The sequence below is a fragment of the Manis javanica genome, chromosome 2 (assembly GCF_040802235.1).
Source record: "Manis javanica isolate MJ-LG chromosome 2, MJ_LKY, whole genome shotgun sequence".
Lineage (NCBI taxonomy): Eukaryota > Metazoa > Chordata > Mammalia > Pholidota > Manidae > Manis > Manis javanica.
Window position 1 is genome coordinate 10,605,899 of NC_133157.1, and position 26,483 is coordinate 10,632,381.

General features: G+C 43.8%; 2 protein-coding genes across 11 annotated transcripts in view; one reads left to right on the forward strand and one right to left on the reverse strand.

Annotated features, from left to right (window-relative positions):
- Positions 1 to 485: 485 nt before the first annotated feature.
- LOC140846841 (uncharacterized) lies at positions 486 to 26,397 on the reverse strand. Of its 2 annotated transcripts, none has more exons than XM_073224798.1 (2): positions 25,834 to 26,397; positions 486 to 1,160 (listed from the first exon to the last, which is right to left on the reverse strand). In XM_073224798.1, exons 1-2 carry the CDS (start codon positions 26,395 to 26,397, stop codon positions 1,119 to 1,121), a joined length of 606 nt encoding a protein of 201 aa, XP_073080899.1. In that variant the 3' UTR covers positions 486 to 1,118. The 2 variants fall into 2 exon arrangements, with proteins under 2 accessions (XP_073080899.1, XP_073080891.1); XM_073224790.1 differs by lacking the exon at positions 486 to 1,160 and adding an exon at positions 18,900 to 19,344.
- The window catches only part of DENND1A (DENN domain containing 1A), a 538,445-nt gene continuing 538,132 nt past the window's right edge, over positions 26,171 to 26,483 (forward strand). For 4 of the 9 annotated variants that reach the window (XM_037008189.2, XM_073224771.1, XM_073224780.1 and 1 more), the window contains exon 1: positions 26,279 to 26,431. In XM_037008189.2, coding sequence (XP_036864084.2) covers positions 26,415 to 26,431 — 17 coding nt within the window. In that variant the 5' untranslated portion in view covers positions 26,279 to 26,414. Of the gene's footprint in view, positions 26,432 to 26,483 lie in introns of all 9 variants that reach the window. The other 5 variants (XM_073224730.1, XM_073224762.1, XM_073224757.1 and 2 more) reach the window with 2 other exon arrangements.

The following is a 26,483-nucleotide window of genomic DNA, read 5'->3' on the forward strand; positions in this document are numbered from 1 at the left end:
CTACTGTACAGCAACAAGAAAGAATAAGCCATTGCTGCAAGCAACGACATGAATAAATCTTGTAATGTTCAGTGAAAGAAGCCAGATGAAATGCTATTTGATTCCATTTATATAAAGTTCAAAATGAACCTACAGTGCTAGAGATGAGAAAAGTAGTTGCCTTGTGGGAGGAGGTAGGTGGTTTGGGTGTGCTGCAAATGTTCAACTATCTTGAGGTGGGTGATAGTTACACAGGTGTGTTTACTTTGGGAAAATTCACTGAGCTTGTGATTTGTGAGTTGTGCATTCTTCTGTGTTTATGTTATACTTCAATAAAAAGTTTCGAAAAAAGAAAAAAACTCAACTTCATGGCTTCTTGTAATTGATTTAGTTGGTATGTCAATTCTTCCTGATTAGGCGGACAGGAGAAAGGGAAAGGTCTGAGCAGTTTTGTGGGGAGGGGACCACTCAGCTGAGCCTGAAGCTGAGTACAGATTGATTATGGGAACAAGGCAGGATAGGGCACTCTGGCTGGGAGGTTTGGCAGAGACCAGATCATTGAAGGCCTCATGTACACAGGTGAGGCCTTCCCTATCTATCTCACAGGCACTGTGGAGTTAGTTATAGGTTTTAGCGGAAGAGGGAGCATTCAGATTGGCATATTAGGGAGATCCAGGTGGGCGAGACACACCTCCAAGTGCCATGCTGAAATCCAGAGCCACTCCACCTACAGCCTCCCCGAATCCACCCAGACCACACATGGAACTGAGGCTGCTTTGGCATGGTATGCCTGGCACAACTTAACTTCTCCAAAATGTATCTGTAAGAATCGATCATGTCGTGGCAGGAAACCAGCAAGGAAGCAGACAGCGTGGCTCTGAGACACCAGTAAGCAAGGTTTTGTGGGCAGTCTCCAACCACAGCTTCCCTTGCTGCCCACCGCTTCTACGGCATTGTGGTTGACCTGACCCATGGGACAGGCGCCGCTGCAGAAGAGCTCACCGCTCAGCTGCTCCAGTTCTCTGCTCCACAAAGACTGTCACACATGCTCGACAGCACCCGTTTGCAGCCCAAACACACACACTCTTCACGTCTCCAGTTGGTTTCAAATTTTGCTCTTTTTTTTCCCCATCTTTCATTTAGATTTTTGGCTGGTTCAAGTTCGACAGGCAATTTCCACACTGAAATTGAGGGGAGAGAATACAACCTGTAAGAGAGCAGTCAATGTGTCTTGTGATATTATTAACTTTAAAGTGACTCTGAGAGGGTACACGTAGGAATTGAGTCTGTCAGCCAGGAACCTCGGTTTATGGCACCCCACTGTTTTCATGTAGCATGACCCCTGCCCTCCCACCAAGGCACCCACTCTTATCTATCTGATGTGTGGCTTTTCAATCCATCTACTCTATCTTTATTCACATGTATGTAAACTTATAGCATTGCTTTGAGTGTGCTTTTAAAATTTCATGAAGTGATATTGTTATACATCTAATTTTGCTTCTTGCTTTTTTCTTTTGACATTATCTGTAAGTAGATGTAAGTTATTCCCTTTGCCTGGTGTAATATTTCATCTCATATATTTCCCACATTTTATTTATCCATTTCCTTACCAGTGGCCGTACAGGTTGGTTCCAATTCTTTGTCATTTTAAACAACACTGCAATGAGCATCTTTGTACTTCATGAGAACACAGATTTCACCATCAGGATGGAGTTCAACTTCTACCACCCATTAATTGTATGACCTTAAGCCTCAGTGTCATCATCCATTAAAAAAAAGGGGGGGTAGGGAGAAAAATAGAGACCCTACCTTGTAGGGCTTTTCACATTTCTCTCCCAGTGAGAGCAGGTTTCACTGCTACGTTCCTAAGCCTCTCAGAGCCTGGCGCAAAGTTAAGTGCTCAATAAATGTATATTGAATGGAATCACTTGACTGTTGTGAGGATCACCTGAGCTACTGCATACAAAAGGGCCTTGAAAATGCTATATATATATATATATATATATATAGACAGATATGAGTCATTATTATTCATAGCTATTTAAATAAAATTAACAATCATTGTATAACTGTAATAGAATGAGACATATTTAAATGACAACACCACAAGGTTTACATTCTCCATGTGTCCCAAGGTCTTCTGCCTCTTCTTCCAACCCACCTACCTTCCTTCACATCAGAAATCATTTCCTGAAGATTAATCAAATGGGCCTGGTTTGGGACTGGGAAATCTGAGAATGGCCTGACAGACTGTCCAAAGGCCTCTCCTGGGCCCCTTTGGCCTATAAAACCCAGATAATGCCACGCACCCACCTCACTAAGGTGTTGTGAAGATTAATTATGGCCTGTAAAGGGCTTTGAAGATGAAACATGCTTGTTATGGAAATAAATGTCTTGAGACGCAAACTTTCTTCAAGTCTTCCTTCATACCTTCTCTCTTGCCCTTCTTGCCTTCAAAGGGCCCTGGATGAGTGCAGAAGTGACAGTGACCTCCCCATGACTTTTGTGGGGAGCCAAGGCTGAGTGTAGACTTCCCTGAACACATAGAGATGTGACCCCTCACTGCTAGTTTTAAATGTTACACTTCTGCTCCATTTCCTAACTAGTTATGCTAAGCTGGTTCAAAAGACATTAAACAGATTCAGCAATGAGGTGGTGAAATGTATTTCCCATACTGAGCTTTTTGCTGCCAAATTTAATTATTCAAATTGGTTTTTAAAAAATGGGTTTCTTTCTCCTGTATCCTCCCAGATTTAGAGGTATTTGAAGTGGAGAAAATGCAAGCCAGATGTCTTCCAATGGTGAAGTGGAAACAGAATGGGCATTAGTGTCAAATGGATCTGAGTTCAGATCCCAGCTCAGCCCCTCAGTTGCTGTGGGCAAGTTAATCAAATGGGGATAATAGTAGCCCATGTTAGGGCTATTGTCAGTATTAATTGAATGGAGGCAGGCAACGTAAATAAAGTGCAACGAATGAATGTTAAGCCATTAGAAATAACACAACCAAACCGGGTGAGAAGGGTGGTTTCACCCCCACTTGACAAATGAGGAATCTGAGCTCAGAGGGGTGATGCATCCTGCCATGATCTTTCAGAGGGAAGCAGCATGCTAGGATTCGAACCTGGATTGGCCTGACCCCAAAGCCCTGGTCCACCCACACGTGGCCTCACACCTGAATGGAAGCTTCTTTTCTAAAACCAGAACCTTCACTAAATGCCAGTGCAAGCAGAGAGAAAAAGAGGGAGCCAGGCAGAGTGCTGGAGCCTGGAGGTGGCTGCTCCCATGCCACTGAGTTGTTTAATCCCACGTTTCTGCATTATATTGGCATTCCATATGTTCACTCTCATTTCTTGCTTCTCATGTTAACACTTGCTTGCCCAAGTGGGGAATGCTGGCTGGAAGCATGCTTTCTTGCACAGGATGGTAAGACCAAGAATATCCTTGGCTTTGAGGGCTCCTGACACCTGAGAGGCACTTCTCAGGGGAGGGTCTTAAAGCTGCTCAGCCTTTTCCTGGGTCTTGGTCATCTTAGCCCATGTGGCAGTCAGCTTGGCCAAATCCTTCATGGAAGCCAGGACGTCTGCTCATGTTCATTCATGTCCATGCACTGCTCCTCTTTCTTTTAACAGACATTTCTATCAAGCTTCTACTATGTTCCTGAGCACCAATTAATCACAATGACCCTATTTGATGTTTCCTACCCGTCAGGCACTGCAGTTTCTATATATCATCTAGGCATTTCAACCTTACAACAGTGCTTTGAGGTAAAGCACCATCTTGCAGATGAAGAAAAAAAAGGACTCCAGGCCCAACTGAGTGCTAGACTAAGGAATGGACCCCAGGTTTTTCTGACTCAACTGTCTGTACTCTTAACCATGACAGTATACTGCCTCCTTGAGGGCATGCTGAGCATCTCATTCATTTCTTATCTTCAGCCCACCAGCAACATATACAGTAGGTGCTCAATAAATGTTTGCTGGCCAATAGAGTGTTGGATAGTTGTCAACACATGTATGGTGCTCTACAGAGCATGCAAAGTGCTTTTCACATATGTCCATCTTTTGTGTTAGACAAGGGAGGTAGGTTTTATGACCCCACATCACCGGTGAAGTGTACAGGGTAAACAAGTTTCAGGGCCATGGAAAGAATAGAGGTTGGAGCTTGGGTAAGACTCTAAAATAAACTCACAGTGAAGACACAACCTCTAACGGAGCTGCAGAGCACAGAGGGATTTGTCTGGTTGAAAACTATAGATATTATAAAGCACCAGAGCTTAAGCCAAAATCATATGCCCAGCACATGTTTTCTGAAGACATTCACAGCACTTACACTGTCAGTGTGAGGTTTTAGATATTAAAATTATGAAAGAGCAAAGCAAGATGTGAGAGGCAGAGATGGAAGGAGAACAAAGTAAAGCTCAACCTTGTCACCACCTCCCAGAAACCTCTCAAGGATCCAAGTTTCCAACCCAAATTCACTTTGAATGGTATAGCTTGTGACTGGGAACTGTGCTATAAATTGGCAGATTTGAAGATCTGAAGCCAGGTTCAAGTCCAGACTCAATTACTTTCCAGCTGTGTGACCTTGGACAAGTGTCCTTGACCTCCATGTCTGCATCTATAAAGTGGAGATAAATCACAGCTTATTGGGATGATGAACATTCATTACTATGAACATGTTACTTTTTTACTTCCTTTCTAGAACTATAGGAAGTAAAAATTATAACAGCTATTTAATATAATGGCTATACAGGTCAGAATAAGCTAGGTTTTGCTACAGTAACAAGCAACCCTAAAACTTCAGTGGATTAACACCACAAATGTTTATTTCCCACTCATGCTCCATGTCCAAGATAAGTGAACCTGAGAATGCTGTTCATGTGGTCACAAAGGGACTCAGGATAAGGAAGCAGACACTGCGTTATTTATGATCATTGTATTTAATGGCAAAAGGGTAATTGGAAGGTCTCCCAGAGTTAATTAAATGTTCTGGCCTAGAGGTGACACATGTCACTTTTTGCTCAATATCCACTGCCAGAACATGTCACATGACCCCACAAAATCACCAGGGACCAAGAGGTACAACCCTACTGTGAACCTGTAAGGGGAGAGAATCAGAAATATTTGTTAAATGGTATCTACTATTAATTGAGCATTTATCACATGCCAGGCATTGTGCTAAGGGTTTTTCAGGTATATCCCGTAATGCCCTCTATAATCTTCAGAAGCAAGGACTTTTATCTTTAGTTAATACTTTAGTTAATACTGCCTGACACCCAGAGATGTGAAGCAGTTTGTTCAAGGCTGCACAATGAATAAGCAGCAGTCAGGGTTGATAGCCAAGTAAGAAACCCTGGGTGTGCTCCCACAGCGAGGCAGTTGTCGAAATGAAGTAGTTAAATACGTTGATGGACCAAGAACTGGTATTAACTGAGCTCCTCCTGTGTATCAGTCCCTTTACTACCATCTCAGTCATGCCTAAGAGTTCATTTCCACGTTAATGATAAAGGATCTGAGCTTGGAGAGGGTCCAAGCCAGAGGTAGCTGTTGAAACCCAGGCTTCCTGGGTCCAAAATCAGTGTGTTTTATACCCCTCTGCCACACTCCTTGGTAATTCATCACCATTTATTATAGTAATTATACCTCTGGAGTGGGAGGCCAAGGAGGTCAGAGCACGGATGTTAGAGCTAGATTGTGTCTGGGTTTGAATTTGGCCTCTGCCACTTCCTGGCTGTGTGACCCTGCAAAAGCGTTTCACCTCTCTGGGCCTCAGTTTCCAAATCTGCAACATGGGGCTGATAATTGCACCTACCCTGTGAGCTGTTGTGAGGAATAATTAAGATTGTCATGATGATGATAATAATAACTAATAGTCAAGAACTTACTGGGTCCAGACACTGCTCATGGCTTTACATGCATTCTTTTTTTAACTTTTTATTTGGGAATGACTTTAGATTGACAGAAAAGTTGTAAAGATAGTAAAAGTTCTGTATCGCCTTCACCCAGTTTTCCCCTGATGTTAACATCTTACACAACCAAAGTACATTTGCCAAAACTAAGAAATTAATATTGGTATGACACTACTAACCAATCTAAAGACTTTATTCAGATTTCATCAGTTTTTGCACACATTCTTTTTCTGTCCTACAATTCAATCCAGGATACAACACAGTATTTAGTCATGTCTCCTGAGTCTTTGCTGATCTTTACCTAAATTCTTTCATCCTTATTTTCTGTTGAGGAAACTGAGATTCAGGTGATTATTAAGTCACTGGCCATGGTCACAGAGCCAGTAGGTGGTGGAGTTAGCATTCAACCACAGGTCTATCTGATTCAAAGTCCAAGTCTTTACCATTCATAAAGAAATTAATGGAAAGAAACCCAATGTTCCAAATCAGATCAGCACACAGAGAATAAGCTGAGAGAGACAAAAAAGACAAAAGCATAGAGAACTGGCTTTACAGCTTTAGAATACCAACTCAGCATGATCTACTCAAACCATAGCCAAAGTCCAGGGGTAATCTGCTCAAGTGAGGAAGAGACTTGGGCTGGTGAGTGCAGACCTTGGGAGCCATGCAAAGGGATCAAGCTAAGCTCTGGCTTAGCCACTAGCAGAGGGGGTTCCTCAAAGGGCCAGATTGCCCGCTTCCTGGCAGCAAAGCCCTTTGCAGAGCATCCTGATAGAGGCAGAGAGTCCAAAGGATGGGGGCCGAAGACAGGACCACCAAATTCATTTAAAAGGTAGTTCCAGGTGGCTCCTGTTGCCCAGAGCATACAATGGAGCATGTGCAGCCACACAAGCTATCCCAAATTTGGCATTACCTACTGTAAACCATCTCTACTTGCCTGGCATTTTGTGTCTAAGCTCCATGTGGAGGAAAAATAAGAAAGTCCTGGCACTCTGTTTCTTCAAGAAAAAGAAGGCATCTAGGTGGATCAGCCAGTTGGTACATGCAAAACCGAGGGAGGTCCCGATCCTTCCTGGACCCCCAAACCCTTGGTGTTGCGCCCAGCTGTGGCTGCTCCAGGACAGGCTTGGCCAGAGAGCAGGTGTCAGTGACTACCTGCTGAGTGTGTGAGCAAGGGCATTAACTATTTGCACGCACTCTAGTACAGGGCACAAAGCATGGCATGTAGCAGGGACTATGAAAGAAAAAGAAGCTGATTGATTTACTTAGATGTGTGCCAATGGCAGGATGCAGAACTCTGACTGGCACTGAAGAACTCTTTAAATGTTTGTTGATCCAATAGATGGGCCATGACTAGGGTCTCAGGGAGAGATTTCTAATCTGTGGATTGTAATCCACTAGCACAGAGACACAGTACGCTGTCGGGGTTGTGGGTACAGAATCTGGGGCTAGGGTCTTTAGGTTTGAGTCCCAGCTCTGCCCCCTAATGTGTGTGTTTTCATATGCTCATCTGGAATGTAGCTCAATGCTACAACAGAGCCTGACTCAAAGGAAGCACTTCATAGGGTTAATTATTATAGGGTTTCCTTGCCTCCTCTCTTCTCCAGCCCTAATTCTGATTTAAATGCCCCTCTAAATCTGACTTAGATGCACCCTGTATGTAATGGATTACAGAATCTATTTAAGTTAGCTAATATTAAGTGAGCTATGCAATCAATATTTTTGACGCTACATAAAATAGAAATTAGAGGGCATCACAGAGTAGGGAAAAGTCCTGTTTTATGTTTCTGTAATAATATATGCACGTGTGTGTTCATATGCACTCTAACACTGATGTAAAAGACATTTCTTCCAGTGGGTCACAGTAAAAAGTCAGAAAGCCACTATCTTCCTTTTTAGAGGGAGATTCTAAATGGTTTTCATCAGCAGAGGAGAGGGCTGGCTAGTCCCCTGATGAGCTCTACTGTCCACTTCTTCCTTCAGGCCTCTGTTGCCAAATGACCTCTAGGAAGACTTCCCTCCTCTTTGCCTGACCCTTCTGCTCACACAGTGCTGAGTAGTAGATCTGTAAGTCTGTGGTTTGTACAGAGAACCTACTGAGCAAAGCTCGAACTGGTGCTGCGCCGAACCTTTCACACGCCATAGCTCAGGTAATCAGCCCCACCAGGCCATGAGAGTGATCCTCATAGTGTGGTCCTCCATCACCCTCAGCATTGCCCATGAGCTTGTTAGAAATGTAAATTCAAGTCTCACCCCAGACCCACTGAATCAAAAACTCCGGGGCTCAGCAACCTGTGATTTACAAAGAACTCCAGGTGATTCCAATGTAATCTAAAGTTTGCAAGCCTCTGCCTGATAAGGTTTGCCTTTAGGGAAACTGAGGCTCAGAAAGAGGAAGTGCCATCTACAAGAGCATCCAGGGAAGAAATAAATGACCATGTCAGGATTCTAATGCTGTCACCATACAGTAGTGCCATTGTGTCTGTGCTTGTCCCTATACTAGACAGTATCCCTTGCTGGCAGAGACCAAGACTGATGCATTTCTATTTTCTTCATATATAAGTGAGCCTGGTATAACAAGTGCTCTGTGACTACTGATGGCTGGATAAAAATCACATACATCCTTTAAAAACCGGCCCAAGTGAATGCTCTCATCATATTCAAATGGCATAATCACCCCGGGCTGCAAGAGGAGATACACATGGGAACGGAGGAGTCTCACTTCTTGATCAGTCAAGTTCCTAAGAGCCCCTTGTGCAAGCCCAGAGATGAGTCATACTCAATTTTGACTCTGTTCTTAAAAGTGTGCCAGTTCCAAGCATGTGTGTTGGGGTGGCAGGGGGAGCCAGGAAATGGTTAACAGTTTGATAAAGTTAAAAAAAAACAAACTCCTCTACTGGTTGTGAGACTTTCCAATAATGAGAAGTCAACACAATTAGACAAGGCACTAAATTTTCATGCAGAATGCCAGCTGTCATTCTTCTTGACTAGCTCAGATCAAAGAAATGTATTTTATCTCCTAAGTCATTAGACATGATGGGGCCATTAAGTAGAGATATTGTCATAAGAAATACATGAACATAAGAAATATGTTGCTTGCTTTGAAAATAAACATCTCACCTTTGCCTCTTTTCCTCTGCGAAAAGCTGAGAGAAATCAAACGATTAACTTGGGCCTTTCCAACATGCTTGCATCCTGTCATCTTTTCCTGCAATCATATCTGAGGTTTTAGCTATAGTCCTTCTCCCTCTCATTCCAGAATATCTGTATATGTTAGAACTATGGGATGGAGAAGCCAGAAAGAGATACCTGTCCTTCTGTTTTCCCAGTCATAACAAAACTTGTCACTGTTCCAAAGCTCTGCTTGCTTGGGAAGGAGCTCAAACTCAGATGCCTTTCCAAGCGCTCATCTTTAGCCTTTTTTAAATCTCTAACCTGGATCTGAAAGAGCTCGCTCTTTGTTTCTACAAGTAGCAAGGCTGCTTGTCTAGACTGAGAGCGGGGCTTGGGTTGGTGGTGTTCTTTGCTTATATTCAATGATTGGTTCTAAGGAACAAGATCTTGTGTCACTCAGGGTCGAGGATACAGAGAGGGCATATATTCAAAAGGGGATACTTAAAAGAGTTCACCGAAGGGGCTATTTCCAAGGATTAAGAGGTGCTGAAGCACCCCAGGATTAGCAACAGCAGGGAGCCGTTACTATCCTTGGTCTAAAGATGCAAGGAGGAGAGGAGGTTCCTGGAGTGTGATGAGAGTCGTAGCTGAGGACAGGGGTCATTGATAGGACCTACGGCCATGGAGAGGAGAGGCAGCCTTTGCCACAACACAGAGCGACAGAGAGCAATGCCTCGCTCCTCTCCTCTCCTGCCCTCCGGTCTTCTGCTGGTATTCCCCCCTGGCCTAACCCAACTAGAAGCCAGAAGCTAGGGGAGCCCAGCTGATGCCAACTGGTGTTCAGTGTCCTGGGGCACAGAGCAGGGTGGCAGAGAGTGGAGAGGGCTTCTGGGGAATAAGTGAATACCCTCCTGCCAAAGAGGTTTGGAGATACACAGATGAGATAGAGCTGGGTGGTGGAGACCCTGCGAAAGCTACATCTCAGGGGAAGGATAAGGGCCCCGAGAGAATTTAACATCTAATGGTTTGGCATGATGAGTGAGACTCTACAAGCAAGGCGAACACAAACACTGACAAGCTCACCCCTCTGTGCCCCAGGGAGCAAAGGACTGTGTCCTTGAATTGAAAGAATCTAAATACCTCACCGAATTGACACTCAGGGTTCAAACAGTCTTGCTGTGGTTACCAACTGCACACACGGCAGGTGTGTTCTCCTCACCTCATGGGGGTGATAAGGGCTGCTTCTAGCTTTCCAGCTCCCTGGTCCATAGCTGGTGGCTGGAGCTGGCGGCCCAGAGGCACCTAAAGCACAGGTGTGGGGCCCTGCTGGTCCCCATCTGCCCAGGTGAGACAGTGAGCAGTGACCAGGTCTGTGACATGGACACATATAAGCACCCCTGATAATCCCAGAAGCACTTGGAACTGTGAAAGCCTGTACTTCTTGACACAAGAAAGAAAAGACTTTAAGGTACTAATGCACATGTTCTCAAGGCTGGTAAAGCCTGGGACCTTTTCCCACCCTTGTGGCTGACCTTCAGGGTAGGGATTCTGGCCCCATTTTCAGAAATGAGGATTCTGTTCACAGCAGGCAGCCCAGGCAGGCCACGGACTCCCCCTCCCCTCCTCTCTGCCACGCCAGTGTCCTTGTTCACCTAGAAATGGCCAGGCTCGTCCTTGCTCCAGCACCTTTGTGCCTGCCCTTTTTCTCTGCCTGTAACGTTCTCACCCCCAGATATCCACATCATCCACTCTTTCACCTCTTTTATATCTTTGTTACGTATCACCTCTTCAGAGAGCCCTCTCTGAGCACATGGCCTGAAATAAGCCCCTTCCCACCCAGTTCTTTCTATCTCCTATCCCCTATTTCAGCTTCATCAGAAGCTGCAATCATTTCGTTCGCTTTTTTTGTTTAATCATTTGCTGCCTATCTACTTGCCCCAGGCTCCATGGAGGCAGGGATTTTGTCTCATTCTTAGAACAGGTGTCTGAGTACCTAAGTCTCTAAAAATTACGGAAGGATTTGTTCTTCATTGAGGTGAAATTCACATAACATAATCAGCCATTTAAAAAAATTTTGGTATCATTAATCTACAATTACATGAGCAACATTATGGTTACTAGACTCCCCCCATCATCAAGTCCCCACCACCTACCCCATTACAGTCACTGTCCATCAGCGTAGTAAGATGATATAGAGTCACTACTTTTCTTCTCTGTGTTGTAAAGCCCTCCCCATGCCCCTCTAATCAGCCATTTTTAAATGTACCATTCAGTGGCATTCAGTACATTCACAGTGTTGCACAATCATCATCTTTATCTAGTTCCAAACATTCCATCACCCCAACAGGACACCCCACACTAATTTTTTTTTTCACACTCATTATTAATAACAATTAGTCCCCATTCCACATTCTCTTCAGCCCCTGGCGAAAACCAGTCTTGTTCTGTCTTCATGGATTTGCCTGTTTCAGGCATTTCACACAAATGGAACATATAATCTGTGGTCTTTTGCGACTGACGTCTTTCACTTAGCATAATGTTTTCAAGCTTCATCCATGTTGTAGCAGGTGTCAACACTTCATTCCTTTTTATGGCTGAATAATATTTCACGTATGGATTCACCACATTTTGTTATACATTTGATGGCTGATGGACATTTGGGCTGCTTCTACCTTTTGGCTATTATGAATAATGCTGATAAGAACATATACAAGTGTTTACTTGAATACCAGTTTTCAATTTAATTTGATTATGTATCTAGGAGCAGAATTGCTAGGAAATATAGCAATTCTATGTTCACATATAGGGGCTTTTAGTAATTATTTGTGGAGTGAATGAACAAGTGAGTGAATGAGAGAATGAAAAAAAGACCCAGAATGAATAAAAGATTCTGCCACACGCCACCCCAAGGAAGGAAGGGGACTGAATGAACCTTTGTACCCTGAAGTCTCATCTACCCAGGAGAGAGCCATGCACTGACTGGCACCATAGTAAGTGCTCAGTAAAAAATTGAGACATACATGAGCAATGCTGCAGTGACTGTTTTCATGCATTTGTTCTGTCTACATTGTTGACTGTTATTGTCAGATAGATTATGAGAGGGGATATGACTGTCAAACAGCATGAATTTTTTAAAGTCTTTTAGGACATACACCAAATTCCTTTCTGCAAAGGCCAACCGTTTCTCAACACCAGTCTTGAGACTGTTTCGGCTCATTTAGATTATTCTAACTGGTGGCGGATTGCTCGGGCTGGTTGAGACTTCCTTCTGAACAGTCTCCACCATTGCCTCCAGGGAGGTACATGGTGGCTTGTTGTTGGTTTGTCTCTCTCATCTCTGGATCTCAGTTTTCCCCACTTGCATGATGTGCTCTGGCCAGTGTATGTTTCTGGGAGTTGACAGTCTTTTTTCTCTTGGACACTCACCCCCACTTGAGCCCAGGATATACCCAAGCCAGTTGGAATCTCTGTACTTAGAGGTCTTGGGAAGGCAGCCTGCTGGAAATGAGGCTAAATTAGTTCTTCCAAAGAAAATGCCCATTTGGAGAATGACTTCCCTTGTCTGTGCAGCCATGGGCTTGCCTTTCTAGGGAGACATGTCAGAATGTGTTGTGCTCGGTGACAGATGAAAGCCTAGTGGTTTATTAGTGTTATTAGTGATTATTTGTATGGGGCCATAGGTGCACACAGCACTTTAGTGCCCAGAGGAAACTGGAACAGAGGGCAAAGTTTACGTCCTCAGGGGATATCCTGCCTTGGCTGACTATGAGAATGGGTGCCCACTGCAAGTGGATGGACTTGTACAAACCAAGACTGTGTGACTGGGAAGAATGAGTTGGGAGAAAAGCCAAAGAAGGATTTCTCAAGTGCCTCTATGTGCTCAGTCTTTAACAGACATGATCTCATTTAATTTGCTAAATAATCCTAGGATTTAGGGATTTTTATCTCCATTTTCAAGTGAGGGGATTGAAGTCTAGGCTGGATGCTCTTTCTCTTACATTTTCTTAGCATTTCCCGACTGTGTGGAGGGAGATGATACCACTGTGGACATATCACCTGGGTGAGGGTTGCAGGTGACAGTAGAATGGGCAAAAGGGAAACTAGAAAGAAGAGGCTGGGGTATTTTTCATGGATTCTGCACTCTTTGTGCTAGAATCCTGCCTGACTTGGGAGTTGGGGTGAGTACATGGGGTTTGGAATCAAGCCAACCTAAGTTCAAGATCTTCTCTAACCCAGGAGCCTGGGATGAATCCCTTCTCTTTCTGAGCCTCTGCTTGTTCTCCTCTGTAAAATGGGGAAAAGAATCACTTCCCACCTGGTGGTTAATATGAGGATTAAATGAAATAATGTATGTACAGTGCCTGGTACATAGAGGATGGTGACAATTGATGATCCGCCACCAGAAAGAGTTAAGGAGGAACAAGTGGTGGAGGAGGTACAATAGGTGCTGTTGTCCACAAGAGACTTACCAGCTTGGTGCCTTAGTTTCACCATTTGTAAAAAATTAAGTGCCTTCTTCATGGGGTGAGTGGGAGGATTACATGAGTTAATACAAGTAACACATTTAGAACAGTGCCTCGTATAGGGTAAGCTCTCAATATATCTCTACTATCTTTATCTTATCCCTTTTGACTTTCGGTTGTATCAGGAGGCCCTACAAAATAAATCAGTCATTTGTTAGGGGAGTGGAGAAAGTAAAGGTTACAATGAGGAGCTTGATTCCCCAGCAAGGAGCAGAAGGGTGGTCTGGCTGTTGGATCCTGGTGTTTCCTGTCCTGCTTCTGGGCTGGGCATGGGGGGTCTGGTCTGATGACTGGCACCACCCATTCTTGAGATAAGAGCTGTGTTAAGAACCTGGTTTTCCAGGATGGGGAGAGAGGCATGAACAAATTCTGAGTTATCATCATGAAAGAGGGAAAAACCCTGAACTTGGGATTGCTCTAGCTGTGAAGACAGTGGCCTAACCTCATCAAGATACTTTAAGTTTTTATTTATGTGTATAAATATATACCACATATATGTATGTAGATGTCTGTGTGTGTGTGTATTGGGCTTAAATTCCACTTTTTCTAGAAGACACCATTGATTTTCCCTGCAAGAGATCAGGTCCTCCTCTTATGCATTTCCTTAACATCCTGGACTTCCCCGTATTTCCAACTCATCATGATTTGCAATTATTTGTCATGTAATTGAATATTACTCCCTCCACTAGAGTGCCACCTCCATGAGGCCAGGTGCTGTATCTCTTCTCACTTCTGTATCCCTTAGCAACAATTGCATAGCAATCAGTCAGCCTTCAGCAGAAACTTATGGAATGAGAAAATGGACAGAAAAGAAGGCATTCTGAGGGCAATAATTTAAATTTAGTGAAAGACATCAAAAACCTTGTATTTCCTCCTGTCTGAGCAGTGAGGATGAGAGTATAGCTTTGGCAAACCAGGTTGAACTCAGGCAGTTGAATTTTGGCTTTGCTGGGTCCACAAGGGAAGCCCCTCAGCGTGTCTCTGCTGGAGGCCAGGCCTCCCCTCTGCGAGGTTTGTACCTCGGTCTGGGGTTATATACACTCTTTCATGCCTAGCTCCTCCCCCTACCCTATCCTTTGCTTAAAATTCTTCTGTCAACCTTTGTTTTCTGGAAAGTGACTCATCTCTCCCAGAGGAGCCCCGGATCCTGTCTCCTTAGAGGTTGGAGACCCTGGGCTGGACTTGCCAGCAAGCCCCAGCCAGGCCTCTGTCCTCTACTCTACACCCCAGCATGGACTCGATTTCTTTCCTCAGCAGCCGTGTTGGCTGGGCTGGGTGGGATCCGGCTACAGTTCCCACCAAACCCCCAAGCTGACTGCAGACATTTGTGCTGTCAACAGAATTGCAGAAAATGCAATTCGTGTTGTTAATGAGCAGCTTGTTTGGGTAAACAAACCAGGTGAGGTGAAAAAAGCGATGCTCTCCAGTAGGAAACACAAGTGAACATTAGCCAGATGGAGAGCCGCGCGCTTCCACACACTTCCTTTTCGGTAAGGCTCTGAGTGGCTGGAAAGGACGTTGCCTGCGCTGCATGGGAGCTGGGACTCTGCACACCTCCTGCCTGGCCTGGATTTACTCCTGAGGGAGAGGAGCCACCTCATGCCCAGCGCTGCCCAGGGTCTGGCATTATGCCTCATGTCCTGCTGGGCCTTTACCTGCTTTATTATTAGTTTTCACAGCATCATGCAAAGGTGGCCATTATGAAACCCATTTTACAGCTAGGGAAACAGAGGCTCTGAGGTGAAGAGGAGGCTTGCCCATAGTCAAGGTGGTGGATTTGAACCCAGGTCAGCCTGACTCTTCAGGTCTGTGGTCTCCCCACTCTCCGCACAGTTCTGTTTGCCCTCATCCCTGCCTCCGCATTCCTTCTCAGTCTAATGGAGGTACCCCTGATTCCCATTACCTACCTCCTCCTGTAGACTGTGAAGCTAAGGAAAGCTTTACCTTTCACAGTGGAGATTCCCCACCTGTCTAGTCAGGATGGCATTGATTTCTGAAAGTTGTGCAGGTGGATCTTTGACTGGTTTCTCCATGACAACAAAGAGTGTCTGTGTGTGTGAGTGCTCCTGAACGTATATATTTACCCATCCAGTCCAAGAGGAACCGGCTTGTCCCTGGGAAACCAATAACTGAGGGGTGTTCGCAGTCCTCTCATCATAAACTGCACACTCTGTTTCGTTAGCCTCAGATCATTTAGGGAAGTGCGCGTGTGCGTGCACATACACATATGCACACATAGATATGGCTATGTTTTACAAACATGAATAATTTGGTAATCACAATGGTTAAATCTGTCCCCCATAAGACAGGGCCAGGAAGAGGGAGGTTCAGGTTTCTGACTCTCTCTCTAAATTGCTCAAGAAAAACAACAACTCCCTCCACCCCCACCCCCCACCTACATTACATTCATACGTTAGAACGCCATGAGTTATTTTTCCCTTAGCTTTCAAGGGTAAAGAGTCCATTAAGCTGTCATCAGCCACATTACCAGCAGGAGAAGTTGGGGCAGACAGTTTGGCTCTAGCTGCCTGGAGCACACCACACGTGCTCTGCCCCAGGATGAACACTGTGGTGTCCATGTGTATGCTGCCCTAAGAGCAGAAATCAATTACTCCCACTGCTATTAGAGGGATGATCTGGTTGGGGAGGCTTGCTGTGAATGTAGCCACCATTCATTACTGAGCTCTTTATATGTATTACATCTTTTTTATTCCAGGAAAACTGAGGTTTGGGAAGAGAAAGAAACTGTCACAGAAGAGAGCATGTTGCATGCTGGGGTCTGCTCCGTCCTCCCCCTGGCTCCAGATGTGGCATACCTAATCACTAGGTTATCCTGCATCTCCTGCAGGTGTTAGTGGTTTATTCCATAAATGTGGCCATGTTCTGGAAGCATCCAGCTCTGGAGGGGCACCTAGTAGATGTCAGGCCCCATGGGTTGTCTCATATAATCTTCACCACAACTCTATAATAAGGCAAGTGCATCTATGAGCTCAATTTAACAGCTTTGGAAAACAGGAAAGGACTTGCGCAAAGTCATCCCACTATTGTGGTGGGAATGTGTGAATGAAGGGAGTTTGTTTTCTGTTCTATACTGCCATCCAGCTAGGGACACAAGCCTGGAGCGGAGGGGCCTCCCCAGGCGGCTGCTTTTTCTGAATTCAGAGTTTTCACTGAGCAGCTCAGCTCCATCCTTCATATAAGCTGAAGCCTTTCCTTTGAGTGAACCAATTATACTCAAAAAGCAAAAAATAGTGTATGCATATTAGCTAATGAGGACGCTGTTCAGGATATTTTTAGCTGAGGAGAGAGAGCGAGAAAGAGAAAGAGAGAAAGGAAAATTGTAAGAGTTGTTTTGGAAGAAGATGCAGCTTGAATATCAGACAGTCCTTTAGCACAACTTCCAACCTTGCTGCTTTAGGCTGGGTGACTATGGAGATATCACCTCCCCTCTCTGTAAACGTCTATCAGAATACCAACCTTTTTGGGTATTGTAAAGATTGAAGATAATGTCACTAAAGCATGTGGTCAATGGTCACCAATATACCTGTGACAATTATTCATTTTTCAAGTATTTATTATCATTGGCTCCTCAGTGTCTACAGATATAACAATTTTAACTTCTTTACCATCTCACAAATCAAGTACTAACAGCATCTCCACTTCCCAGATGAGGAAACTAAGTTGAGGCTTAGCCGTTTTCTTTAGCAGGGCCAGGATTCAACCTCAGGCAGCCTGTGTCCTGGTCACCACAGATGTCACCTCTGTTGTTTCTAAAGAGACTGGACCTTCGCCACCGGAAGCAGAGCTCAGAGGAGGTTGGGTCATTATTTTTAAGAGGTAAAGTCTCCTTTGAGAACCTCAGTAAGCTACCTATAAATTAAAACAACTCCGTCATTGAAGTGGGTCAGAGGATCTCCTCCCCAATGTCAGGGCCACTCTGACGGATCAGCAAAAACTCTACTCAGGTCAGAGGTCAGAGAACTGGGGTCTTAATCTCCACTCAGAGGCTAAGGCAAGTGTTCCACTGCTACTCCTTTTGTGTGCCTTGATTTGGGAAGTGGGGGATATATTAGGACTGAAATTTTAGAATTCAACCAATTACATTTTCTACTCACAACCAAAGTACTATAATGGTTATGTGAGGTATTGGCTTAGGAGAAGGAGTAGTTGAAACAAAAGGAAAATATAATTTATATATTAATAATATGTATATAAATGTATATAGGAAAAAAGTATAAAATAAAGGACACCTGCCAGGAGAGTCAAAGAGTACAATGGGGCAGAATTCTGCAAGCTCCCCAGGGCACTTTCAAGAGGGAAGACGCACATGGTGACCATCTTCAATGTGGAAGAGAACAGTTCAGGCCTGGAGTTGAGGCACGAGTTTATTCAGTCTTGCCTGAAAAACTGGGTCAATCAGGTGGAAATGGGAGCAGCCCTAGGATAGGGGGTCTCAGAAGTCCTGGCAGAATTATTACCCGAGGTGGTTTGAGAAGTGCTAAGTCAGGGCTGGGAAGACAATGCACATAACAAATTCCAGAGGTGAGAAGAGGAAGAATGCAGAGGAACAAACTGCAAGGTGGTGAGCTGGAGAGCCCAGAGAGCCGAGGACCAGGGCCAAGGCAAGGGGCTCAGAAGCAAGTTCAAGAACATAGAGGCCCTAATAGGGTGTCCAGAATAAAGCATCAGGCAAGGTGGCTCAAGGGGCTACACAAGGACAGGCTCTCTACTGTGTCTAATCCACAGACCCTTTTGCTTCTAAGTATCCAGCTCACCATGCATGGTGCACCAAGCACACAGTAAGCCCACTGGAAATGTTTGCTGAGATGAACAGGCCTTAGCTGAGAGCAAGAAAGAGTTCTAGGCATGGGACCTGACACGTAGGAGGGATTTGGTATGGGAGTGAATAGACTATTGACCCTACCTTGGGTCTCCAACTGCTAATAATGCTCAGCCAAATGCACTATCTTAGGAAGCCAGCAGATGGACTGCAGGGCCCAGAGCTGAAGGTTGCTGAAACTAGGGAGAGGAGTGGGCAGTCTGTCGAGACTCCATAGGTCCTAATAGGAATTCAATTGACATTGGCATCTGGGCAAGGCTTCAATCAGTGGTTCCCCTGCCCTGGATGTGGATCTGAATCACTTGTGGATGGAACTTGTTATAACACAGGGCCTCTACCTAGCTAGCATTTAATTTACCAACTGCTTGGCACTGTTAAGGAATGACTCAATTCTGGATTGCATACTGTATAATGCATATGGCACTCCCCATACAACTCTGATGGGTTTTTTTTTTCTTTCTTAACATTTTATTTGGAAACAACTTCAAACTTAACAAAAAGTTGCAAGAAAGGTACAAAAAATCCATACACCCTTTAGCAAGATTGACCTATTACAAAACATTTTGCTCCATTTTGCTTGTCATTCTGTGTCATTCTGTGTGCATGCCTTTTTTCTGAGCCGCTTGAGATGAGTTGTGTAGCAGACATATCCTCACGTCCTTTGGTGTGTTTTCCCTAAGAATAAGGACGCTCACATAACCACACTAGACCTGCCCGCGAATAAATTGCACATTGACAGGACATTTGTATTTAAATCTACCCACTGTGTGTTCCGGTGGCATCAGTTAACCTCATGTTTAGTTGTCCTGTCTCTTTGGCTCCTTTAATCTGGAGCATTTCCTCAGCTTCTTTGTCTTTGATGACATTGACATTGATGAAGAATCTGATCCTTCTCCCAGCCATTCCTTTTGTTTAAAGAGTGCTTATTTGGGGTTCATCTGGTGTTTCTTCATGCTTAGATTCTGGTTGTGGATCTCCAGCTGGAACAGGACATAAGAACTATACTGATGGGCCCTGTTTTTGTGATGTATATTGCAACAGGAATATGTGGAATCCACAAAGAAACATCTTGGCATTATATTTATATTAAAAAATAAACCCACAGGGCCTCTAATCTTGTTTCTGAATCAGAATTTCCTGGGTGAGAATGCTGGACTCCATATTACCAACAAGCATCACAAATGATGCTGATACACATAGCCAATTATGGGAACCAAGGCCTCAAATATCAATTCTTAGTGATCTTTCTTAGAGTTTGGCTTTTATTGGTTTGTTGTTAAGAAGACAACTAACTATATAATAATACACACTGAGCCATTATCAAATGCAAGGCTAATCTATGTACTTCACATACCTTCACACACTTCTCACAATTATCCTACAAGGAAGGTACTATTATCTCTATTTAACATGTGATGAAATGGAGTCAGAGAGAGGTTAATCATTTGCCTAAGGTTACACAGGCAGCCAAGCAGTCTGGCTGCAGAGCTCATGTTCTTAGCTTTTACAAGAAAAGACTTAAGTGCGTCATTTCAAATCCAGGTACAGCCAGGTGAGGACTGCAAAGGAATTATATATAATATTTATTATTGTTAAAAAAAATTTTTTAACCATATAAAGTGATTATTATCACTAAGAAAAATAATGTTTGATGAATTAATTAATAAATTCATGAAGGAAAACCATAGTAAGATAAAACATGGTATCTTAGGGAACTAAAAAACACATCCACAATTAGGAGTTACAGCATCTGGGCTGAGTCCCGGCTCCATCAACTTTCTGGCTGTTTGATTTCAAGTAAGTCACATTAGCCACCAGTGTATCAACATCTTCACTTTAAAAGCAAAGACAACAACTCTCTCTGATTATTGAAGAGCTGGAAAAATATTATGTGGGTAGGTATTCATAAGGTAGTCTCATTAACAATAACAAAAAATGAACCATAAAACCAGAGAGCAGGTGAGCACCTTGGCTAGTAACCACAGAAGAGGTGGGGCTCAAGCACTTTTAGTCTTCAAAAGAAGGTAAAGACCTTTACCTTACACCACATACAAAAAATTGGCTAAAAATGGATCAAAGACCTAGATGTAAGAGCTAAAACTATAAACCTCTTAGAAAAAAACATAGGGGAAGAACCTTATGAAATGGGACTTGGCAATGATTTCTTGGGTTTGCCACCAAAGGTAGAGGCTACAAAAGAAAAAATAGATAAATTGGACTACATCAAAATGTTAAAACTTTTCAGACATTACCAGAGTGAAAAGGCAATCCACAGAATGGGAGAACATATTTGCAAATCAAATTATCTGATAAAGGTTCATGTCCAGAATTTGTAAGTAACTCCTGTAAAACTCAACAGCAACATAAAGACAACTTGGTTAAAAAATGAGCAAAGGATTTGAATAAATACTATTCCAAAGAGGATATACAAATGGCTAATAAGCACATGAAAAGATGGTTAGCATCACTACCATGAAAGAAATGCAAACCCAAACCACAATGAGATAGAACCTCACACCCATTAGGATGGCTAATATGAAAAAGACAGAAAATAGTAAGTGTTGGTGAGGATATGAGGAAATGAACACTTGTGACCTTCTGGTGGGAATGTAGAATGGTGCAGCTGCTGTGGAAACCAGTATGGCGGTTCCTCAAAAAATTAAATATAGAATCACCACATGATCGAGCAATTCTACTTCTGGCTATATACCCCAAAGACCTTTAAAACAGGGACTCAAGAGATATTTATATATCATGTTCATAGTAGCATTATTCGCAGTGCCAAAAGGTGGAAGCAACTCAAGTGTCCATCATAAGATGAACAGATAAACAAAACGGGGTCTATGCATACAGTGGAAAGGGAGGAGGTTCTGCATATGCTTCAACATGAATGAACCTTGAGAACATGATGCTAAGTAAAATAAACCAGTCACAAAGGACAAATACTGCATGATTCCATTTTTATGAGGCTCCCAGAGTAGTCAAATTCACAGACAGAAAGTAGAACCATGGTTGTTAGGGGCTGGAGGAAGGAGGAATGGGGCATTAGTGTTAATGGATGCAGAATTTCATTTTGGGGAGACTTCGAAAAAAGTTCTGGAGATGGATGGGGTGATAGTTGCACAAGAATATGAATATATTTAATGCCACTGAACTGTACTTAAAAATGGCTGAAGTGGTAAATTTTATGTTATGTATACTTTACTACAATTAAAAGAAGAAAATATAAAAAATAAAAGGTAAAAAACTGTACTGGTTCAATAAACTAAGTTCACATTTAAGGAAGAAAGCATTTCCCAAATCTTGTTCTGTGGCTTATTATTCCTAGGAGATGGGCCTCAAAATGAGGGATTTGAAGTCACTTATTTATTTATTTAATAAATATTTATTGGTCACTGCATTCATGCCAGGCTCTGTTCTAGATGCTGAGGTCTAGGTATAGGCAAGCCTACTGAGGTTTCTGTCTTTATCAATCTGTCAGTTCAGTAGAATAATATTCCCATGTACTAAATACCAAATATATAATAGGAATTTTGCATTATTCCATTTCATCTTCATGAATAAGGAATTATCATCCTTTTATTAAAAATGAGGAAACTAAGGCTCAGAGAGTTTAAGTAACTTTCTCCAAGTTCTCTCAACAAAAACTTGCATCTACTTGATTCCAGAGTCCATTCTCTAATTACTGGTATAAACGCCTTAGGAAATCCAATGCACTTTGCTACGTGAATGTCTGTGACATGTTCAGTAAAGAACCTATTTAAAGAGGGTATGATTCTGCTTATACTAAACTTCATTAAATAATCCCTCCTTTTTTGGGTGAGGGGAGCAGAACCCCTACTAATGTATTGTGGATTCTTTATATAGAATATAACCACAATACCTAAGAGAATTAAAAACATGTCTACACAAAAATGTGTGCGTGAATGTTCATAGCAGCATTATTCATAATACCCAAAACGTGGAAATAACCCAAATGTCCATCAACAGTGAAATGTGGATAGAAAAATGTGGTCTATCTATACAGTATGATATTATTCGGCAATAAAAAAGAAGGAAGGACTGATAGGTGGTACAACATGGATGAACTTTGAAAACATTATGCAAAGTGATAGAAGTCAGATAGAAAGCCCACATTATATGATTCTACTTGTATGCAATATCCAGAATAGGCAAATCCACAGAGACAGAAAGTAGATTCATGGTTGCCTGGGGCTGGGGGAAGAGCAGGAAGGCGAGTGGCTGCTAATGGGTGCAGGAATTCTTACTGGAATGATCAAGTGTTCTGGAATGAGATAGTGGTGATAGTTGTACAACTTTGTGACTATACTAAATGTATAGTTATGAAAACCACTGAATTGTACAAGTTGAAATGGTGAATTTTATGGCATGTGAAATCTTATGTCAATTAAAAAGAGAAGAATGTAATTACAACCAAGCATAGTAGGAACAACATGCCACTGGCTGGCCCACTGGTCCTACGTTTCATAATGTATCATTGGTGGGATATTAGAGTTCCTTGGGGTTGCTGTCCTCCTTCCCTCAATAGATGGAGCCCTCTAAATCCTAAGCAGAGTAACAAAACAGGTACAGAGGAGTGAAAGCAGGCTTGGAAACTGAAGAGCTTCAAAGTGTCTGTGCGGGTGGTATAATACACACGGCTTGGACTTTAAATCTGCTAGATACGCTTAGGTAGCCTATTTTGACAACAGCCCAGAAGGCAAAGCTTCTAAACCTCTTCTCATCACTGGAAGATTTCAACTCCAACAATTGATGATGCCTTGTACTTGGCAGGGAGGTCCCCTTTTATTTGAATGATATCAGATTCACCTAGGATTAAAGGAATTATAAACCAATAAACTGCTGAATTATAGATTTTTGGAAATGAAAAGGATTTTGGAGAGAGTCATCTGGCCTGATTCTCTTATTTTGGATATAGGGAAACTGAGGCCCAGGGGCTTATCCAAGGTCACATAGCCAAGCATGGCTTGGCTGATGCTACTGGTTGTCTTGTAATATCCCTTCTCTTCTTCTTCCCTGGTAATGATCCCCAACCTCCTTCTGGCCAAATGCAATGTAAATTGAAATGGTGTAAACAACTCCAGGGAGATGTAAAGATTAGGGGTTAGGGTGGGGCATGACCTTCTTCCTACCTGCTGGCTGGGTTGCAGGTTAGATGGCTAGAATTCAAGCAGCCATCCTTGATCACAACATGGAAGCTGCATCTGGAGAATAGGGAAGCAACAAGATACAATTCTGGGTCACCAAATCAAAGGGATCATAGTCTAACAGGCACAGAAAACAGTATACAAGCTGATGAGGAAGTAACACCACCTCAAGGTCAAATCAACTGCCTTGTCTTGTCCCTGTGACTTCAGATCTTAGAGTATGCTTTATGGAATTGTCATTCCGGTTCTGGAATGTTCTTCTCCAGACTTTATGTGAAAGAGAAATAAGCTTTTATTTTTTCAGCCACTGTTATTTCAATCTTCTATTATTTACATTTGAACTGAATTGTAAATGATTCAGAATGTAAACAATTACATTCTGGGCTGGGATCTTAGGCCTCCTGATTCCAAGTACAGGACTATTTATTATGAAGATTATTACTATTAACAATAAAAGCCAGGCTGTGCTAAGTGTCTTGTCTGTAATAGTTGCTGCTAATTTTTGAGTGCTTACTATATACTAGCCACTGTTTAAGAACCATTAACTCATTTAACTCTCATGTCAGCTCAGTAAGTTAGATCAGTTTCCTTATTTCCATTTTACAGAGAGAGGGCCTGAGGCACAGAGAGAGTGAGTAACTTACCCAAAGGCACTTATTTAGTAAAAGGCAGAGCTGGGATTTGAACCCAGGCAGTCTGGCTCCAGAGACTGCATTCTTTTCTCTTATGATGTGAACTCATCATCTTCTATAACCACATAAACGAGAAGGAAATGGAAGCAGACAATTGCCTAATCATTTGCTTAAAATCTCTCTGCTAGTCACTGATGCAGCTAGCAGTTGAAGCCAGATTCCTAACTCCCAGTTCAATGCTCTCTCACCAGACCACCCTGTAGTCGCAGAGGCCACCTGGACAGATACATACCCCACCACCTTCAGTCTCTCTTCCAATACACACACACACACCACCCAGCAGGCACCAGACATTTTTGTGGCCAGGATGGCTACAGTCTCCTTTGAAAAGCAGCCAGCTTTGCCCTCCACCAAGTAACTTTGCTTTATTTATAGTCTCCTGCTCAGAGCTTTTGAACTGGTTGCTCATTCCAGGGAAGATCTTGATAACAACGGTTCCTTGGAGAGGGTTCATAGGAAACGAGGTGAATAAACCCTACAGAGGCCCTGCCTGTCTAGCAGAGCTTTTCTCCTGGGGGTGTTTATAAGTCAGTGTTGGTGTCTGGGTGCAAAAGACTTTGAATTCAAAATCGCAGTTTGGACATTGGAAAAAAGTCCATCCTTTACCTTCAACAACCTCAGGACATAGGCAAAAGAGAGAACTTATCTCTATCCAGAACTCCAAAAGAAGTTCTTGTTTTCTTTGCTCTCGGCAGAGGACCAGCTACTGTTGTGACTACTGGGTGGGGAGACATTCCATGAATTTGCAAGAGCTAGAGATGCAGAAGGCAAGAAAGGATGAATGGTATTTCAGAACAAAAAATTGTAAAAAAAATTTTAAAAAAGGAAAAGAAAAGACTAATTTCCAAAGTGAACCATGAATCTACAGTGTCTTCTGACTTGTGGCCAAAGGTGCCAATCTAAAGCATAACTATATCACATGTGTCTGGAATTATTCAGCCTGGATGTGAGTCTTCAGGCTATCAGTTGCTAGTTACATAACCTTGAGCACATCCATCAGTTTCCTGTTTGTGAAATGGGGGGGATAAACTCACTAGATTATTATGAGGATTGGTGCTAACCACCTAGGGGTAATACAGGACCTGGTTCAGAGAGGACACTCACTCACCCACTCATGTAACGGCAGCTAATGGTAATCGCCATTGTTTGCTTTGTGGTTCCTCCAGGCCTTAATGGAATGACTTTGTGATGTTCATGAAAGTTGAGAGCCTAGGAGGTGCAGTGTTGGGTAGCTGGTTGGTCATCTTGCTTTCAAAATGCATTTGTTTGTGTTTAGTTCTCTCTGTTGGGGACTTGCTATGGTGACATGAGTTTTCTGTATTGGAGCCCCCAAAATGGCTGCTGATAAAGGGAGGCAGAGGTCCTCAAGGGTGGGGCAGAGCAGTGCCACTAAATGGTTTTTTTGAAACCCCCAGGTAGCTTTCCCGGGTTTGTGAGGTCTCCTTAAAGGTCTAAGGGAATAGGAAGGGGCCTCCATCAAGGCCCATGTTGGAGGAGCGGATGGTGTGATAGAGAAAAGGGTCTGTGCCTCCCTTAAGGAACTTACTGTATAAAAAGCGATTTAAAAAGGGAAAATTTGTGTTTTCATGGAGCCTGAGTGGGGGATTACCTCCGCATCACAGCTACTTGGAAGAGATAGTTCCTTTGGGGAAGAACGGGTGAAGGCTTCTTCAGGTGACCTCAGGGTCTCCATGGGATGAGGGTCTTTCCCGGGGTTGTTGGTAGAGGTTTTATGGGCGCGGAGTGCGGGGGAGGTCTTTTGGGGCCTCGGGACACTGGGCGCAGAGCTCTGCAGACCAGCCGGCTGGAGCGCCGTTCCGCCCCCACCGCCCTCAGGCCGCCCGCCTCCGGCCAGCCGACTACACTTCCCGGCAGCCCCCGCGGGCGGCGGCGGCGGCGGCAGCGCGGGCGGGAGGGGGCGGCGGTGTGAGAGGCGGAGGGGGCGGTGCTCACCGGGTACGCGCGCCGGCGACCATGGCGTTCGCCGGGCTGGGGAGAGTACATTAAACCCCGGGGACGGCGGCCGCGACGACGACGACGAGGAGGGAGCGAGCCTCGAGCGGGCGGGCCCAACCAGAGGAAAGGGAGGAAGGGGCGGGGAGATCGCCGGAGGGAGGCTGGTCAGCCGCGGGCGGGCGGGCAGCGCAGCGCCGAGAGGGGCCCGCGGGCCCATGAGGAGGCCTGGGGACCATGGGCTCCAGGATCAAGTGAGTGCGGCGGGGCCGGGCTCGGGGCGGCGAGGCCGGGCAAAGGCTGCAG

Bases quoted from the DNA above. Each gene is read 5' to 3' on its own strand.
- LOC140846841 (XM_073224790.1), bottom strand. From the start codon at position 26,397: ATGGGCCCGCGGGCCCCTCTCGGCGCTGCGCTGCCCGCCCGCCCGCGG. The intron at 19,345-25,833 runs GTAATCCCCCAC...GTCCTGTTCCAG, and splicing joins CAAGTAGCTGTGATGCGGAG to CTGGAGATCCACAACCAGAA.